The following is a 21,060-nucleotide window of genomic DNA, read 5'->3' on the forward strand; positions in this document are numbered from 1 at the left end:
TTTATCTTCTTCTTTTCAAAACAGGCACAATGCTTCCCATCACATGGGAGTGTCAGGGCCAACAACGCCATGGAGAAAGTGCTTGTGGCTGAAAATGTATAGCAGGAACATTCGCCAGTATTGTAGGAATTTAAATGAAACACCAGGGACAGTGTCACTGTGTATAAATCTTTACGAGTTGTGGGCAAGCAAGCGAGGCATAAAATTAATGCAATCACATTTTATTTCCATATCACACTCCCACCAAGTATCTCTGCCCCAATCACTGTGAGCCGCATCCCTGGCAGACAGATCTGTGGAGAATAGGCACACTTGCGCATTGATTTCCCTAGTTTGTCCACCATGAAATTAAAGGCTCTGGGAAGCCTTAAGCTCACAGGAAACTTGGGAACTAGGAGTCAGTCTTTCATATTCTTATAATGACGGACCTGCTGCCCTGTTGGACTGCACATGCCCAGTGTTCAGCAGCCCCCACCTGCCTGCCCACCAGAGAGCCCCTGATCCACTGTCAGGTCCAGCACACCCAGGGCCGGATGTGCTGTATAAGAGTGCAAACACTCAACAGCCTCATGGAAACCACGTAAATAATTCTGCCTACGTGGATGAGGCAAAGTCAACACCCTGTTACAAACATCACTTTTTAATGCTTTAGATTAATGCTTTAGAGATTTAGATTAGCTGATTCCCAGCCCAACAAGCTTTACCATGTAGAAAGCATGGTGACTGTAGCTACCAAGACCCACATCATAGGAAAGCACTCAGAGACAAAGATGACCACCATCCAAGGAACTGGCTCAGAGAACCTGTGGTGCTGAGGGCTGAACAGCACTGGCTTCACACTGAGCAGGAGTGGAGGATTTACATCATAGGTGGTAGCAAACAGCTCAGTCAGGGCTTGGCTTCCTCTTACTCCCCATCTATCAGAAAGCCATGGCTGAACGGTAACCAGCCAATCACTATGGGCATTTCAGACACAGAAATGCCCATGGCTTCAGAGAGCAACTACACAGTGCAGACAGGCATCATGTGAGCACTGACATCTGCCTACCCAACTTCTATGTACACAGCATCTCCCAGGTACTCTGTGTCTACTTCCAGTTGGAAATGTAATGCACCTCAAAAGTCAACTGCCACTAGAACCTTGCCCATTTGTGGTTTCACTGTCAGGGTCTTGGCAGAGTTGTGTGTGAGCTCTGCCACTGTGCTACAGAATCAGTGCTCCCAAGATTTTGTGCCACTCTTGGCATGGAGCCCGCTGTACTTGAGGCACAGCCAGCCGACTGTGCAGCATGAACAGATCTCACTGCACTCCAGTGGGACACAGAATCCTGTGTTAGCTGAGGTGCTTCCAACTGGCACCATACACCACCAGGACACATCTATGACCACCTTGTTTCTAGTGTTGGTCTGTCTCCTAGTGGTCAAGACTTTCAGAAAAACAGGTTCAAAAACACCCAAGCACATTCTAAAACACACCTCTCCCTTCAGCAATAAATATGTTCAAATTCATAAGTGAGATTTGTTTCAATATGTGAAAACAAAACAGTGACATTTCCAAAGACCTTCTGAAAAAGAAAGCAAAGGGTTACATGTTAGATTCATATTCACAGCAAAAGGTGGAATCACACTCCCCCCACACAGATGCTGCATGACACAAATATGCCTTCTCCGGCCCAAGCCAGTGCGCAGGTCCACTGCTCAGGATACAGTTCTGACGAAGTAGAGAAAATCTGACAGAGGAACGCATCCAGTTACCAGCAGAGTCACTGTGACCATCTCTGTTGCCATTAGAAAGCACAGTGGAGGCATCAGCAAACTGGTTCCATACCCGACACCAGCACACTAGGGCCCATGTCGCTGGATAGCATGCCACTGATTTCGGAGTGAGCTGCCTCAGCAGGAGAGACAAGATACTCTCTCTCTTTTCCTGAAACTGATTTCTTTGATGAAAACAATTCCTCCAAGTTCCCTAAAAAGCACTGAAGAACACCTTACCAACACCTTGATGCTATACATCTGCCCCAGGGAAACACCACACAGTGACACGATGGTCCCACACCAAGGCACTCTGAGATTCTAAAGGAGTCACATGCAGCCAGTTCCCACCTGGGGACACCCAGCACTCCCAATACAGAAAAAGGGTGCATAAGTATAATTAGCCAACAAAACAACTTTGAAATCAACACATTTGACTCAGCAAGACAAAGAATTTCCCTTAAAAATGTAAGACAACAATCATTGAATCTTTGTCAATGAGAACAGATTTCTGAGTGTAGCTCACAACTCATTACAAAACTGAAAATTCCATTTTTCTCTTCTGTTGATTATATATAATTTTACACTAAAAGCCACTTTTAAAACCCCCACAAAAACATCTGAATCAGGCATCACATTTCTCAATTAAGCCAATGACATTCAGCATTATCACCTTGCATCAGAAAGAGGAGATGGGCTTACCTGTGTTCCTGTCGGGAAGAACACAGCAGTGCTTCTGCAGGATGCCAGGCAGAACCTGTGCAAAGCAAACGAAGTGCAGCTGATTATTACGCAGGCAGAGGAGGCATCACAGGCACAGCCCCGGACTGTCTCACAGACTGAAAGGACAACGAGAGGGGGACGCACTTCCTGGGGAGGCAATCACATAAGGGCTGGCTGTCTCCAGCACAGGACTGGCTTCCATTCCTGGGATGCACGCTCTGACAGGTGGTCCAGATGCCGAAAGAGGCACTCCAGGGCTGCTGCCCTCAGACAAATGGACCCACCAATTTCCATGATGGCTCTTAAAACATTAGATGCAATTAGAGCCTCAAAATAGAACTTCCCTGGGCCATGATGCTGGGTCTTCAAATATCTAAGCCAGATGCTTTCATCAGTGCTGAGTCACAAAGAGAAATTGCGGAGAAAACCAGGCTTTATTCACAGCTGGGCAGTCAAAGGGAAGGAATATCTCATCTGATAAGTTAAGGGAAAGGGAAAATAAAAGAAAATGGTTTTCTCAAGACAATTCGTCAATGTAAAGCAACTGCAAAATACAGGTTGCAAATATCTGCAACTGAAAAGATCTTGGTGGAAATTTACGATTGTCCTTTTTTCTTATTCATTAGAGCAAAGCCAAACTTCCACCCTACATACTTAGCATAGTGAGGCCATGCTGTCCCTCAGCCCACAAGGAGGCCAACAGCATCTTCAACCTGAAATGCATCACTCATTGAGCAAGGAGCCTGTGCCAGGCAGACAGGAGGAGACAGAACCATTATGTGTGTCCCTGGCCCACTAAGTCCAGCTGATGCAGAGCAGCCCCACAAACATGGTTAATGAGAACAATGTTTTCCTCAGGAATAGCCCCATCTGCTCTATCTCCCTCAAGTGGTCCTAGCTGAGAAGACAGCTCTCATCTAAATACAATCAGTCAGAAGATGCTACTGACTTTCAGCCCTAATGAAATCTAACACAGATGGAAAATAAAATAAGGGAATGGCAGAAGTGTACCTAATAAATCTGATGCAAAGTATGGAGTTAGAGATACATGTGTGTTCCTCGTTACCACCCAGTTCAGCTGGACACAGCTAGCGCTGATAAGACAATGTAGCCGGCACCCTGGGAACGGATAAAGATAGTAGGGTCATCTGCGGCCATGTCCCTCTCAGCCAGGAAAGAATGGCAGGTCATTTTAGACTCTCCTCTCTTGGCAGTCCCAGTCCTTGGCCCAAGGGTCCAGTAACACAGGTAAGGCTGCAGCCATCATCTGGGGGAGGGTACCCAAGAGACAAGAATGTCCCAGAGTCCTGCAGGTCAACAGGGCAACTCCGGCCCTGAGCTGAGTGAGTCCTACCTGTAGAGGCTGCGTCCTGTGCCTTGGCTGAGGGAGGAGGTGTGAGGACCCAGCTAGAGGAAGAGATCTGGGGGCTCAGTCTACCACTCAGGGTCATCCTCAACCCAGGAGCAGCAGCTTCCTCCAGTGCCCCTGAGGAGGCCACCAGATTCCAGAGATTCCATTCCCACTTCTGGTTTTCCTGAATGATGTCCCTACATCGACCAGCACAGCACCCGTCTGATCCAAGCATCTCTTTATTTTATTTTTTCTGGTCCTGGGGGTTGAATCCAAGGCCTTCACATTGAGCAACAGCCCCAGTCATTGCTGTTGATGTTATTTTGAGGCAGCATCTTGTTAAGTTACTGAGATGCTCAGGTTAGGCTGCAAACTGCCATTCTCCAGTCAGTGCTGGCATGACATGGTCCAAGGATCTCTTTAAATGATCTCATCTAAGCAATCACCTTCCCTTCCACAGCCACAAATCTTACTTTGAACATGCCAAGTACCTTTTATTCAACCCACACCAGAAAATACAAGGTTCCAAGAGAAGCCATAAACAGTCATGGGAGAATTCACCTCGGCTTCCCCAAAGGCAGACAATTTGTGTTCGAAATTGGCGCTCATATCTAATCTTGACAACACCCTGCCGGCCATGGCAGGGGTGAGATGCCAGTGTTAAATCTTGGAGGAGCTGCTGCCTCTGCGAATGCTGAACATACATCACTCCCACAGTGGACCGTGGCTGAAGGGAAGCCTCGCAGGACCATAATAGGTTTATTTCTTCCCCACTGAAGGATTTACACAAGACAGTGAAGGAAAATGAAATTATCCATCTGCCCAAAGGCACTTTTAAAAGCTCAATTCCACTCAAGCTCCCTATTCTACAAGAGCATTTAAGTCTGAGAGTGACGGGATGGGGACATTGTGCTCTGCCCATCTGGGTGGTAGACACATGAAGCCCCTTCGCAGCTGTCCAGGGCACTGTCCTCGCTGCCAGGGGCTCAGAGCATCCTGCTTTCACACGCTCCCATGAGCCTCCTTGAGCTCCCCCATTCTAGGTCCTGGTTCTTCCCACAATGGATGGATCAGCTTCGCTGTCCTTCTCCACCCATCTCCCTTGCTCTGCTCTGTAGTCAAGCTAACAGAGCTCCCCTCTCTGATCAACAGCCAGACCATGTGTGGGTGACATGGTAATTGTGACCATGTGTGGCCCTGCGCATTTAAATTAGTGGAAATCAGCTAAGAATTAAATGTCTCCTCAGCACCTAAGCTGTCCCTCTGGCCTTAGGCTGTCATCTGCCATTTTGGGGGAAAGAGGGCCATCTGGGAAAGAGGCCATAGTATGACATCCTCTGAGCAGGAAGACATCCCACAGGCATGCCAGCACCCCCCACCCACCCACTGCTGTGACACCAATACAGGGCTTAGGGCACAGAGTATTCTGTCCCAGCTCAGAGATCAGGATCCAAACAAACTGTAGGCAGGACCTCAGGACAGGTCACACATGCCCTCTTCCTGTCCCCTCTAGACCTGGAGACTCCTGAGTGCCTACCTTGTGGCCACACTGCCCCAAACTGCTGTCTCAAATGGCCTCTCCCCACGTCTGCAGTCTGCTCTCTGCTGTGGGCCCAGATCCCTTCAAAGGACCCAAGTCTCAGAAGGTCAGAACCCTCCCTAGGGGTTCAACTTACATGATCTGGTCCCCACAGGGTGGGGTGCTCTAGGATGTCCTAAGGTAGCCCTTGAACATGGCTCCATGAACGGGGGGCAGAGTTCAATCCATAACTCATTAACACAGTAATTAGGGAGCTCAGTTCAAAAAACAGTAGCTCATGCCTAACTACCTAGAATTAGCAATTCCTGAGCTTCAGCCCTCAACCAGCTCACACAAAATGTGAGGAAGACATCTGGAAGAGGTTAAACCATGGGTACTGTTGTCCCAGGATGACTGGGATAGTTACCAAGGGCCACCCATGGCTGCTGCAGGATTCTGATACTCATGAGCAAAATGCCACAGTCCATTGCCACAAAGCATGTGACCATATAGGAATTCTGTGGATGCAACACTGCACTCTATGCATGGACACTGGAGCTTGCATACCTGCTTCAGCTCTTCTGCACACCACCATACCAGAGCCTCACAGGAGCCCCACACCCGTGGTGCCTGCACCACATACCACTGCACACCACAGAGGAGACTGAACTGTCATCTCCACTTGCAGCCATTCTGACCTCTAGAGCTCCTCTTGAACTTTTCTGAAGTTCACTCCACAAATGTTCACTTTGCTTTTCCTGCAGCCAAACCTCAACAGTATCACCTGCACCAAGCATGAAACACCCTTCACAGTACTGCATGGCACTGACCCATGTGAGTCATTTCTGAAGTTAAATAATGAGAGATCCCTGCCTTAACAAGATAAAGAACAAGCACACAGTGGACAGGTTGTACAGAGGGCCTGCCAACCCACACATGCTCTGTCACCTGGTGCTTCTTCAGTGCTGTGTGGCTCTGATGATGTCCTTCTGCACATCCAGAGGTCCAATTCCTTCCCTGTGGCTTTCTGTTCCATCACTGTTGTCACTGCCCTGACACTTGCTCCCTCTAGGGCCTCTCCACTTTTTACGTGTCAATCTTATTGCCTGTTTATTCCCCTGCTGATACATATGAGCTAGCATTGCACAATTCCAAGTCTCATGGAGCCCAGGGCCCAGGCAAGAATGTGTCCCCCATCTCATATCCTGCTATATGCGCTAGGAGCACTGCCCTGTACCCCTATACTCATCCCTGCCCACTGTCTTAGCCCTGTAACCCACAACATCTCCCTTTACTTTTCTCTTTGTCCTACGACTGCCCTTTTACCTCCTGCATCCTCTCTCCTCCCATCAACACAAGTGCCAGGTGGGACAAGCTAGTGCCTCCCAGGTGTGGCAGACTCAGAACTAAAGTGTGTGGGTGGGCACTGATCAAAGGTATTGACAGGCAGAAACAAAATCTCTCTGGGTCAAAGGACCTGTCTGTCCAGGCATCATCCCTGGGCTCTCGCTGCCCAAGGAACCAGCAGCCCCCATTGCTGGTCACCCTGAATCTCCTACTCTTTAGCCTTCCAAGTAGTGCCTAGAGAGCTACCGAGCCTCTCCCTCTGTCTACTGGACACTGACAATGGGTCTCAGCTGCTGAGCTCTTAACTGAGAGGAGGAACTTTTGTGCTAGGGTTAGCCACATCCTCTGTGAGCTGGAAGCAACCAGAATGCCACAGTGTTCTGCACCAATGGCTCAATGTGCACATGAGGCCGGGTACCCTGAGGGCTTTTGGCCACAGAGGCGGGTCCTGCCTTTGGTTTTCCCTCTCATCAAGGGCTCCAACTCCAGTCCTAATGCTTCCCCAATGACTCTGCTCAGCTCCTTCTGGTCTGTCTCTCTCCCCAAGCCCTGTGTAGTCCTCAGCCTTCATATAAGAGGTGAAACAAGGAACATAAAGCCAGGGATAAGACATTTGGAGAGTAGGGTGGGGTGGGTGGGAAGGACTGGGGACCTTAGAGGAGCAAAATAAAAGAGGACAGAGACATGATGAAGACCAACTGGTGTTCAGAGAAGGGCAATTAATGCTTGAAAGTGTCACAGAAACGCAGTTTTGGGACCTGGTGTGCTCAAGTTGAGAGCACTGGTTTATCTGAGTCAGGCTAAGCCCAGAGAGCAGTCTCTATCTGCCAGGGCCAGGAAAGATGTGAAGACGACCAGGAACAGGCTGAGGGTGCAGGCCGAGTAACTCCTTGACTTTCCTGGAGTTAACACAATTAAAAGGACTCACAATGGGATATGGGCAGGTGTGCACAACTTCACAGCTATAAGGAAGCAGTACCCCATTCTCTAATAAAAGAGAACATGAGCTGTGTGTGACAGGAGCACCAACAGGTATTCCACCATCTCCTTTCATGGCTGAAAACACATCATTTATGCCTCTGTTAAAAACCCTTCTCCATCAGAGCACCTGGGTTGAAGCCACAATGACACCCAGACACCTGCTAGCCAGGCCATGTCCTGATGCAGGGCAGGTCAGCCAGGACTCTGGGACTGAAGCTCCTGCATCTCTGGCCAACACACCATGGATGACACACAGCTGCTCCTGTGCTCTGTTCAGAGGGGATCTGGCTGCATAAGTGGGGCTGGGGCTTGGGAGGCTCTCACCACACCAAGCCAGGCTCCACACTGCACAGAGAGAATACCAACAGAGAAGGCCTCACGTCTGAGTGTCCCCAGAGCCTATGGCTCCTGGAGCTGCAGCCATCTGTGGTGCTCACCCAAACACCATCAACACCACCAGGTGCCCAGTTCGTTGTGGATGGCCCACACTCCACAAACCAGGCCAAACTGCATGCCCAGAGTTAGGGATTGGCTGGTCCCCATGGTACAACCCATCTTCTGAGGACCCTGGTCTCATGAAGGCCACCCTCATCCTCATCTATCCCTGGCAATCCCACAACACCCAAGAGAAGGCTGCAGAGTGAATTTTGGGTGCCAAATACCCAGGGTACACCACACATTACTAAGAGCTCATGGCTTAAAACCATGCCAGCCCTCAACCCAGTAGGTGAGAGCTAAGGCAGCTCCTGTGGACCAGTAAGGCATTCACATGGCAATGAGCCACCAAGCAGGTATCCCTCTTGACATCCAAAGCTCCATTCTTCGTGCCACAGACCTGCTGGGGAGGATGAAAGGATGTGCTCAGACTGCTCCCACTCAGTGACAGGTAGCATCACCCATGTCACAGAAGAGACACATGCAGTGTTCAATTGCAGGACAGGACACCCCTCATGCACCATCCTTCACACCTTCACCAAATCCATCCAGAGCCACAGACTCCAACCAAGATGGTCTGGAAGAGACAGGGTTCCAGCTGCCACTGAAAGTACAGAGGGAAGACGTCAGGGCCAGAGGCTCTGTGTGGCACATGTGCAGCACTGTCACAGGAAGGATAGGCACAGGGCAGGTGATGCACTCTGCAGGAGTGTCCATCCTGCAGCAGCCTGTAGAGAATTCTGCAGGGGACAATACATGCAAGTTGGTACCAGCGCAGCGACATGAGAGTCCAACATCAGACTCCTGAATTTGTGGGTGACACCATCTGGGTGGATCAGAAGGGTGACAAGGGACAGGATCAGGCAGGGAGAATGAAAACAGGCAAGAGCTGCGGGAGAAAGAAGAGAGACGGTCCAGGGCCAAGAGGAGAGACAGGAAGAGTGTCAGGTTGAGAAGCCTCCCTCAGAGGCAGGAGCCCTGCCCCAACCCTACACACATCCTGCTTAACAACTACGCACTGCAGGCTGAGAACTCACACTAGATTTCAGGGTCCTCGAAGCACTCCAATCACAGGACCCCATGGAGAAGCTTCTTCAGCCAGTGGCCCACTGCAGGACCCCGGCTGCAAGGTTAGGACTGCCTGGTGGATGAAGCCCTGTTTCCCAACTCAGGACAGGCTGTACTTTGCTGACACCACAGGGAACAGCTGGATAGGTGGGCACAAACAGCAACAACAAGATGCAGTGGCACCACTACTAGAGGTGACAAAGCATGAGAGGGGGACCCAGAGCACACCAAACCCTGCGAGAGGTGGTCAGGATGGGGTCTCACAGCACTGGGGTGAGGGTGGCTGCAGGAGGAAATCCCCGTGTGTCAGCATGGAGAGTCAGGCCCCAGGAAGGGAACTCCTCAGATTCCAGGGTCATAGCACCAGGATAGGACAGACATGTTTTCCCCAGCACCACACACGGGAGAGCACCCAAGTCTCTGAATGAACAAACAGCCAGACAAGTCTCATATTTTCCCTGTGACACTTTACAGTTTTTTGCTAGGGGTGAAAGTGACAGATTGTGTGCACCCATAAAAAGGAGACAAAGTGGCAGGACAAGCTTTGTCTCACTCACATGTAAATGCTCCGAGTGCAATTCTGCTTCCACAACAGACTAACGGAGAAGGAACGAATGAAAGCATCTCCTCTGGAAAACTTCCTGCTTCAGCCAACCTCAGGGGACAAGGTCTGACCCACAGTTGGGAAGAGACAGCCACAGCTGCCAGGTCACACGCAGCAGAGCTGTTGCTACTCTGAGAGTTCAGAGCTCAATAAAGGGTGCCTATCAATTCTCTGAAAACTAAAGTCTTAACCTCAGTTGTATAACTTTCCTGAATTTCTGCAGAAAGAAACACTGGACTAGAATACATGTGAGACCAAATCTGTCATGGCAAGGTGTTCTGCAGGCAATCTTCCCACATAAGCATCACCTCAGTGCCACCAGGTGTCATGAGACTTGCTTCTAGTCTGTAGCACCAGTCCAGTGGTCCCAGATGTTGAGATAGAAGCTGTGGCTCTAACCATGGCCACACAGGGGTCCATGCTGTCCCACAGGGCAGAGCTCAGGGCTTCAGGGAAGGGCATGGGAGTGACAGCTACAGAGTCCCTATGCTGAGCTCACTACTCCCCCCACACTGGACACTATTCTCAGCAGATGATGGCCACGCAGTCTGACCTGTGAGGCCACACTGGGCATCACCATGCGGGAGTTGGGTCACAGAGTCTTCAGGAACAATGCAGTCTATGTGGGACAGAAGCAGCATGGCTGCAGGAAGGGACCTGGTAGAAAGCATAAGAAGGAGGTGGGCACAGTAGTCAGGAGCACACAGCTTAGTCAGGTGAGGAACTAACCTGGGCCAGAGGCAGCAGTCTGCGGTCACAAAGGGAGGTCAGTGATCAGCAGTCGGGAGGAGGAGAGAAGGACAAGAATGAGAGCACAGTGAGCAAACATCCACAAAGAATCTATAAAGAGAGCCAGACAGTGTAGGAGAACAAGGAAAGGAGAAGCTCAGAAAGCAACACAAGAAGGACTTGCTGCTTATGGCTACTGGCTGCTTCCCTGCAAAATCCATGGAGGCCAGGAAGGCTGCAGGCAACATCCCAAGTTTTCAAAACAGGAGAGTAAAACTGTTCTTCAAATATAATACGTCGTCCTTCAAAAATAAAGGCAACTCGCAAGCCAAAAGTGCATGCTGAGAGTTCCATCCTATAGTGAAGCCCCCTGCACGTCACTCAGAGCCTGGTAGGACCCTACCCAGAGTCCACCATCACCAGAGGACCTCTGGGAAGGTCCCTCTTAGCCTAGGTGGGCCTTGCCCAGCAACTCCTGCTCCAGCAAGTGTCTGGAGCCGCTTGCGTTGCAACTCATGAGCTGAAAGTGTGCGCTAAGAGTTCCATCCTACAGTGGGGCATCAGAACATCACCCAGAGCCTGGTAGGGCTCTTCCCAGCATCCCCAATCATCAGAGGACTCCCGGAAAGGTCCCTCCTGGCCTAGCTGGACCCCTGTGTGTCTTGGAGTGGCCTGCACTCTGCCTCACGAGCTGAAAGAGTGCAGCCTCGGCACTTGGCTCTGAGCCTGGTAGGACCCCACCCAGTATCTACCATCACCAGTGTAGCCCTGGGAAGGTCCCTTCTGACCTAGTTGGGCCCTGCCCAGTGACCCCCAAGTGGCTCAGAGGCTCTTGCAAGCCAAAAGCATGTGCAATGACCTCCAACCAGCCTTGCAGCCCTGGCATGTCACTCAGAGCCTGGTAGCTAGGAGTCACTTGGTAAGGCCTGTCATAAGTTAAATAATTAGAGGAACCCTGGAAACCTTGAATGAACAACATAAGAAAGAAACAGAATGCATGAAATAGATTCAAAGGGATAGCCATGAAATCAAAAGTTCCATCGAAAGTTGGCAAAACTGCCTCAATGAAAGTGAAGGTAGACTTTCAGAGCATGAAGACAAGACTGCAGCTAGTGAACAGGAAAGAAAAGATCTTATAAAAAGAACAAGGAATCAGGAAATAACTACCAACAGCTGCAATATGATGCAAAGAAAAACAACATAAGATTGATAGGTACAAACAAAAGGGAAGGTGACAACACAAATGATATCAAAAGAATATTTACAGAAGGAATAGCCAAAAATTTCCCAAACATGAGAAAGGAAACTGACATACAGATAAGTGAAGCATATAGAACTCCATATATCCATAACCAAAATAAAATTATACTCAGAGATTCAACATAAGAACAGAATATTAAAAGCTGTTAGAAGAGACAGATCACCTATAAAGGAAAACCTATCATAATCACAGCAGACTTCTCAACACAAACAATGAAGTTAAGAAGAGCATGGAGTAAAGTATTTCAGATCCTAAAGAAAAACAACTTCCAACCTGAACTGATGCACCCTGCAAAACTGTCCTTCAAAATGTATTGAGAAATAAGATAGTTCCATGTTAAAGAACAGCTGAAGAACTTCATGACCACCAAACCAACCCTGCAAAGAATATTGAAAGACATTCTAGATAGACATAGGAAAAAACCATTAAGCAAGGCAAACAATTAAACAGAGGAGAAGGGTAAAAAACCAACAGCAGAAACATAACATGACAAAAATAAGCCAATATATATTAGTTATAACCATTATTGTAAATGGTCTAAATTCACCAATGAAAAGAAACAGACTGGCAGAATGGATCAAGAAACAACATCCACCATATTCTGTATACAGAAAACCCATCTAACCCAAAAGGAACCTCATAAACTGAAAATCAAAGGATAGAAAACAATACTTCATGCAGCAGGAACCACCCCCCATAACAGTAAGGGAAGCTATCCTATTTGCAGACAATATGAACTTACAGCCAAGAATGATCCAAATAGATGAAGAAAGTCACACATACTAGTTGGGGGAAAACTTCAAGAAGAAGAGATAACAATCTTAAATATATATGCACCAAATTCAGGAGCACCTTTTATGCAAAACAAATATTAACAGAAATGAAAAATCAAATAAACAATAATACAATCATAATAAGAGACCTTAACACCCCATTGACACAAAAAGAAAGATCAATTAGACAGAAAATTAGCAAAGAAATAACAGAACTGAATCAAATCTGTGAACAAGTGGACTTCCTGGATGTGTACAGAGTATTCCACCCAACAACATCTGAATAGACATTCTTCTCAGCAGCACATGGAACATTCTTTAAAATAGACCATATACTAGCTCACAGAACATACTTAAGTAAATGCAAAAGAATTGAAATTATCACATGCATGTTATTGGGTCATAGTGCCATGAAACTAGAAATTAATGACAAAAGAAACTGCAAAAACTCCACAAATACATGGAAATGAAATAATACACTCCTGAGCAATCAGTGGGTCACAGAGAAAATTAAATAAGAAATTAGAATCTGTGGGGTGCAATGAAAGTAGTCCTCAGGAAAATTTATTGTGGTGAATTCCCACATCAGGGAAACAGAGTGAACACAAATAAACACTTTGATGCTACACCTCAAAAATCTAGAAAAAGAAGAGCAAGTCAAGCCCAAAGCCAAAAGAAAGGAGTAAATTATAAAGATCAGAGTGGAAATCAATGCAATAGCGACTAAGAAAACAATATAAAGAATCAAGGAGTTGTTTCTTTGAAAGAATAAATAAAATTGATAAGCCCCTAGTTAACCTAATTAGAAAAAAGAAAGAAAAAACTCAAATTCATGCAATAAGAAATGAAAAGGGTGAAATCACTACAGACCCTGTGGAAATACAGAAGATCATCAATACCTACTTTGAAAACCTCTACTTTCATAAGTTTGATAACACAGAAGAAATGGACAGATTTCTAGAGACATATGAAGTACCAAAGCTGGATCAAGAAGATGTAAAACTGCTGAATAACTCAATCTCAATTAATGAAATTGAAAATGTCATTAAAACCTTACCAACCAAAAAAGTCCAGGTCCTGATGGATTCACCACAGAATTCTACAAGAAATTCAAGGAAGACTTAATGCTGACACTCTTCAAACTATTCAATGAAATTTAAAGGCAAGCAATTTTCCCTAACTCATTCCTGGAAGCAAGTATTACTCTGATACCAAAACCAGAGAAAGACCCAACCACAAAACAGAACTACAGGCCAATATCCCTAATGAACATAGATACAAAAATTCTCAATAAAATACTGGCAAAAAGAATGCAGCAAATCATCAAGAAGATTATACACCATGACCAAGTCATATACATCCCAGGAATGCAAGGATGGTTCAATATATGCAAATCAATAAATGTAATGCACCATATCAATACAGCCAAAAATAAGAATCACATGATCATTTCTATAGATGCAGAGAAAGTATTTAATAAGGTCCAACATTCATTCATGATAAGGACCATATAGAAAATTGAAATAGCAGGTCTTTACCCCAATATGATAAAAGATATCTATGACAAACCAACAGCCAGCTTCATGTTAAATGGCCAAAAACTGAAAGCTTTTCTCTAAAATCAGGAACAAGACAAGGATGTCCATCATCACCACTTCTATTCAATATCGTGCTGAAATACTAGTTTGAGCAATTAGACAAGAGAGAGAAATAAAAGGAGTAAGGATAGGAAAAGAAGAAGTTAAATTATCATTATTTGTAGGTGACATGATACTTTACATAGAAGACCCCCAAAACTCTATTGAAAGACTCCTAGGTATAATAACAAAATTCAGTAATGTAGCTGGATACAAAGTCAACACTCAAAAATCAATAGCATTCCTATACACCAATAACAAACTCATTGAATGAGAAGTAAGAGAAGCTACACCCTTCACAATAGCATCTTCTGATCTGTTTTGTTCTGTTTTGTTATGGTTTATTTTACTCTCTTTAAAATAAAAATAAATAAATAAATAAAGGCAAAATGGACTCTCCCATGGAGGGAGTGGGATTTGTTGCTAGCAGGTTCATCTTGCAAGAAATTCTAAAGCAAAGTCTTCCCCCAAAGCAAGTAGATCTCTGCGACATTTCCCATGGAATATGAAGAGAATGCATGACAGTAACTATGCGATTGCAAAGAGGGTATAAGTGCATGTCTGTTGCCTTTCTTCCCCAACTGACTTAAAATGAAAGTGGACGATGTGGTGTGTAAGGGAAACATGGGTCCACACACTGTGCTGTATGCACCAGGTACAGCACAAAGCAGCTACAGCACATACAGCAGAGCTACATCACACACGCTGGATGTGAGGAAGTGGTCACAGCTGTGACAGCACAATAAGGCAGACTGGTCACATGAGGAAGTGTGGCCAGATCATGAGAGCACCACAAGAACAGATGTGCTGGACCACACAGGAGCAGCATTCCTAGATGAAGCTGCCACTAAACCAACACAAAGCCAAAGCTACTTCCAACAAGTCATGGTAAATACAGCAAGTCCTGGTAAACACAAAAGAATGAGACAAAAACAAAGAAAAATGTGACAGCAGAAGATTTTCACTTAATGTAAAAATGAGAAGTAGTCATGAGCAACAGAACAAAAACAATATGACACACAAATCAGAAAATCTTACATGGCAGATGTAAATTCAATTACCATGAATTACACTGACTGGGACTGGATTAAATAATCCAACCAGAAGGAAGATATTATCAGACTGGATTTAAAAGAAAATCCTCAAGAAGACACACCTTGGATTAAAAAACCAGGCAGACTAAAGTGAAAGGGTAGAGAAGATACATCATGTAAGTAGCAACCACAAAGAAGCTAGAGTAGTTCTGCTAATATCAGATAACAGAGGCTTTAAAACAAAACCATCACTAGAAAGAAGTAAAAAGTAATATTTATAAACAAATAAATTTTAAAATAAATAACATTTATAAAAGTAACATTTATAAATAAATAAAACATAACACTTATAATAGTAAAAGAATCCACGTAGCAATCACAAATATGCACATGCACCTTTACAAAGGGTCAACATATGGGAAACCAAAATGGACAAAACTGAAGCGAGAACCCCAGACTATCACTGAAGACAAATTACCTCTCTTTCAATAATGGGCAGAACTCAATCAACTACTTGAAATGAATAATCTGGAAATAAAACCAAGACGACAATTTAACTCACGATCAAATCAAAACAGGACAAATGATAAATACATTTAACAAAAGAAGCATAATATTTAATTCTGGAAACTATGAAACACTGTAGAAAGAAATTAAAATTTTAAACAAATGAAGAGACAGGCCATGTTCATGGATATGAAGATTTAGCATGTTAACTTGTTAAAATGTCACCATTCCCACTGAGCATGGTGCTACACACTTGTAATCCAAATACTTAGGAGGCTTAGGCAGAAAGACTGCCAGAGAGTGCAAGGCCAGCCAGAACTATATGATGAGACTCTGTCTCAAAATAACAAAACAGAACATAATCACTACTCGCCCTAGCTGATGTGAAGATTAAACATAATCCCCATCTGAATCATAATCAACTTCTCAGTAGAATTGCAGACTCCTGCAGAACCAAAAGGAACCCAAAACATTCAAAATCCTGAAAAAGAAGAACAAAGTTGAAAAACTTGTATCTAACTTTCAAAACTCACCAGAGAACAGAAGTCAAAACAGTGTGCTTTTGGCAAAAGGGGAAAATGCACATATTAGTATAACACCACTGAGTATCTGAGTGGTGCAGGAACAACAGACATACACATGCAAAGAAAGAAGCCGGCTCCTAATTTCTTTCAGGATCCGTTGTGACCAAAGAGGATCGCAGTCCTACATATCTGAACTCAGACTACAAAAGCCATAGGAGAAAATGCAGAGGTAAAATCACCTGACCGTCGGTTTGGCAGAGAACGGACAATGAAGGAAAAGCCCCAGAAATGGACCATGGAGGCAGGTGCACAACCAAGAAAAGCAGATGCCACTCAACCACGCTCTCAAAGATGGTTAACACGGTAAACTTCACATTGCTGTGTTTTGTAACAGTTAAAAACAATCAAATTTTAATTTTAATAAAATACACGAATTGTAAAAGAAATCAAATTCCAGTGCATAAATTCCTCCTGAAAATATCATGCTAAAGGAAGAGTCCAGTTTAGAAAGAGACTCGTCATCACAATCCTTAGCCCATACGAGCCACACAGATGAGGACATGCAGAGTGGTACTGCAGATGGCGGGAAGTATTAAACACCTCTGCACTGTACATTTTACAAGGTGAAATGTGTGTGTGTAAACTATAAAAGCCATTTTTTAAAAAATGAGAGAAACTTGGTGTGGTGGTGCACACCTGTAATCTCAGAACTCTGAGGCAGGAAGAACACTATGGGTTTGAGGTCATCCTGTGGTACCTAGTGAGCTAAGACCGAGCCTGAACTACATAGAAAGATCACATCTTTAAAATAAAATAAGAGAATACTTTCTTCAGTAGAAATAAATTTGTAGTTAAAATGTGAGTGCTTCTTCTGGTTTTGAAACTGAAAAATCAAAACACAAAGATTTAATTATGAAAAATAAAAGTTAAATAGTAAAACTTTCTTCTACATTTTTGGGGACCAATTACATGAAAATATACTAATCACACACAACATAAAATACATGCACATGTTTTGATGTTTTTAAGCAATGAAGACTATGATATAAACTCAAACAAGAACCGCACAAAATATGTCTGTCAAAATTATTCAGTAAATACAACAAAAGCACCCAGAAAGAGAAAGACCACAGATTGTATAAAAAACAAAGTCCCCCTTTAATATCTCTAAATAATATAGATAAGAGTTGAGGTATTATTACAGAAGACTGCAGACTCCAGGGCAAAGCTGTCAAAAACAGGAAGGAAACTTCATAATGAATTAATAGTAAATGCCACAATCCGTTGTGAATCCAGATGTATTGAGTTGGCTAAGCAAATGCTGCAGGATATGCAAGAAGAAAATCAGCAAGAATGCAGCACACAGCCACAGGGAAACAGCGTTCACCCCTGCCAAGCAGACAGGCAGGTGATGAGAAGACCAAGTGACAGACGCGATGCCACACACCTGAGCAGGAGAGGGCACATGGCCTGGGGCTGAAGAGAGGCCCAGCTCCCAATCTTCTCTGCAAACTGAATGCAATCGAAACCACACTCCAATATTATATCAGAAACCTGGGAAGGGGTTTCACAGATCACCTGGAAGAACAGATATACAAGAAAAGGAGGAGAGACGAGTGACAGGAGAATCACCCCATGGGACGGCAGAGGACCCACACCTCCCCATAGAGCGAGGTTATAGGAGACAAGGAGGAGGGAAATCTGAAAACACATTGAAGCAGTTAAGAGATTCAGTGCATGACAAGGTTCTGTCTAGCACTTGGCTATCAGTTTGGACAAGACAATCAGTTCAGGTGTAGGGGAGCCTCTCTGAGAAATGACTGGGGTCTCCATGGCCTAACTGGAGATGTGGCAGGCTGCTTCCACCGAGATGAAACAGGATTTCAAGGTGAGAATGACCACTCAGGTTGTCACAGTGTCACACACAATCTGATGCTGGTGCCGTAAGACAAGCTTCGGCTGGCCAGGTATGAGCTGCCACTACACATCTCAGGGAAGGTCAGTGGCCCACGTGGTCACTTCTGCTCATCCTGAAGAACCCCTGGATAACAATGAGGACCTCAGGTAGCCGCAGTGACACCTCTGGGCCGCCAGAAAGCTTTTAACTGATCCCTTAAGTTCTGTGGGGAAGGTGACCCCGAGACCCCAGGCAACACCACCTTTCTCTTGATACTCTTGGGCTCCATCTTAAGAATATGGGGGCTATGTGCAAGGCTGTGGCTTAGCTACAGGGCTGGGACACTGCAGGACTTCCGGAAACCTTCACCAAGGACCAGGAGACCCAAGGGTTGGAGGATGGCCAGCATGTGGCCATGGCCACAGGAAGTGGCAATGAAAAGGAAAGTACCATGGATAAGTCTGTTGCCACCAACAGCCTGGGAACAGCTCCAGTGCCAGCAGGCAGCGGATGCAGCCAGCACCCAGACAGGAGGTGGCCAGCATATTCAAGATGAAATGAGGCCTAGGGACAATGAGGGTTGGAGGGGAGGAGGTCAGAGTTGAGATAGGGTCATACGCACAGCCCACAAAGAGGTCACAACCAAGACTGCGAACATGGTGACAGGAGCTGCCTGGAGAGATACCATTACAAATATTCACACTTTGGAGAAAAGAGACAAAGAAACAGCTACAAAAGGAGAAAAACTGGGGTAATAAAGTGCTACAGAAGGAAGAGGGCACATTTCAAAAAATAAATAGATCTATAGATTTTTTTAATGGCCTATAAAGAAAAATGGAAAAGGGACCTAGATTTTGAATGTCAAATTATTTCATAAATTAATCAGGACATCTTTCTCAGCTTCTGTTAAAGTCTTCTGCTACCCTGAGGGACCTTGGCAAACTTCATTGGGAGCCACATATGCACTCCTTTCCTCAGCTACTCGGTACCTGTCAGAGGCCACCAAATACCAGCACTGGCTGGGATCAGACCCTGAGATAACTCAGGGTCTTTGTGCTTTTGGGCCTGGTCCCTGCGCATTCCACTGACACTCAGAATACGATGGCACAGGTGTCACAAAGACAGAGGCATTCACCATCTTCCCTGTTGTTTATCAAGTGCAGTCTCTTCTACTGGCCTGGGGGCAGCTGAGGCCTCAGGTCATCAAAACGCAGTGCCAGTGCTGTCCTGTCTACAGAGCAACAGAAAGAAACATCCGACGTCAATCTGCTCTCAGAACACAAATGTACACTGAATGTTCTTTGCTGAAGGAGATATGTGGCCATTCTGTCTGAAAGGGCCAAGAACAGGGCAGCTGGCAGACCCAGGACATGGAAGGTGGCTCTCAAGCTGTGTGGGAAGGGGCTGGGCTGCTCAGTTTGGTTCAGTTCACCCTGCTTTCCACCCCAGGACTGCAACAAACAAACCAAACCTAGGAGCCCTCCTTACACAACCTGATCAGATGCCCGCACAATTTTCTCCAGCCTCTGCCTGGTGACATCTCCTTTCTCCAGCATGATGAGTTTGGGGCTGGTTCTGGCAGCATGGCTTGGGCCATAGAATCGTGTGCTCATTCCGGGATTTGTGGCCTCATCTCAGGGATGCTGTCCCTGTGCCTGTATGACATGAGGGGAGGGCTCCCTGCTCTGTAGATCACCTCCCCAGTGAACCCAGCTACTCAACACTCATAACTGCTATGGATGGCAGAAGTCCTGATCCTATCACAACAGCACACAGACAATTTAACCACAGGCATGAGAACAAGGGTCCATGACAAGCAGGGTTGCAGTCGCCCTCAATGAGACACAGTTGTGGGACCTGCTGAACCACATCTCCTGCAGTTACACATGAACACCAGCAACCAGAGCCTAAGACCGAATAAGATCAGTGTGCCTCTTCATACACACCTTGTCTTATTTATGCGCACAGGTTATTTACTTAAATATAAATAATAAAGGAAAATGCAAAGTCCTGTTTTAATCAGCTGGAAATAAAGCATGCACCCATTTTAAATGCTGACACTGGTTAGTCATTTACTACTAATTGCATATGATTGGTACACATGATTGTTGTAACTGCTGTGAAATTTTACAAATAAAAACACTGAGCCATCATCCTCTCAGATGTTAGAAATCTTTTTGAAATGAGTATAAAATTAGCATAACTGTCAGGAGAAAGCTGAGCAAGCACTTTTACCATGCATGCTTGACAGAATCAAAGACCCATTAAACAGACACTCACATGCTAGATCCTGAGTCCCCATCAAAGCAGTGAGAAGGAGGACTGAGCCAAAAACCACTGCAGATGACCAGCTGACAGGACATAAAACATCGAGCCACAGTCACTAAGTCCCAAATCTACAGGCCTGCGACATAGCACATCCCAGTCCCAAGATGGTGTAACCACTCATATGGCAACATCTTGCCAGCCACTCCTGCTCTGAGGCAGCCTGGCTGTCACAGCAAGGTGCGGCTCCTGCTGGGAGCTTCCAGGGGAACTTAGACCTCCTCCTGTTAACTGCTTCTTCCTTCTCACCTCAAACTAGGATGATGTCTGATGATTAAAACTACCAGGGATTTAACTTTAGGTTACTGAACATACTTGAATTCAATGCATTCTAACATAAAAGTGTAAAAAGCAAAATCTTGTTACAACTAAGAGACACAAAGAAAACAAAGCCCCAATAGACAGCACTAATTATAAGATCTGCCTCTGAACTGGGCATTTGGTGGTCATGTTACCTGAGGTGAACACACTGGCCACGGTGTGGAATGGTCGATGGAAGGACAAAGGACAGAGGGCAGAAGTGCCTGGCCGAGGTTCCCTCTGGGCAGGAAAAAGGCCATGGAACTGGAAGGGAAATAGGGACCACGCAG

The 21,060-nt window shown here is 45.7% G+C and overlaps 1 protein-coding gene across 9 annotated transcripts in view; it reads right to left on the bottom strand.

Annotated features, from left to right (window-relative positions):
* Positions 1-21,060, bottom strand: part of Dlgap2 (DLG associated protein 2) — a 531,604-nt gene that overhangs the window by 392,782 nt on the left and 117,762 nt on the right. For all 9 annotated transcript variants that reach the window (XM_063235015.1, XM_063235014.1, XM_013143569.2 and 6 more), the window contains one exon: positions 2,458-2,512. In XM_063235015.1, coding sequence (XP_063091085.1) covers positions 2,458-2,512 — 55 coding nt within the window. The remainder of the gene's footprint in view (positions 1-2,457; positions 2,513-21,060) is intronic.

This window comes from Cavia porcellus, unplaced genomic scaffold (genome assembly GCF_034190915.1).
Source record: "Cavia porcellus strain 051 isolate PalLab524CR breed Dunkin Hartley unplaced genomic scaffold, mCavPor4.1 scaffold_24, whole genome shotgun sequence".
In the NCBI taxonomy this organism is placed as follows: Eukaryota; Metazoa; Chordata; class Mammalia; order Rodentia; family Caviidae; genus Cavia; species Cavia porcellus.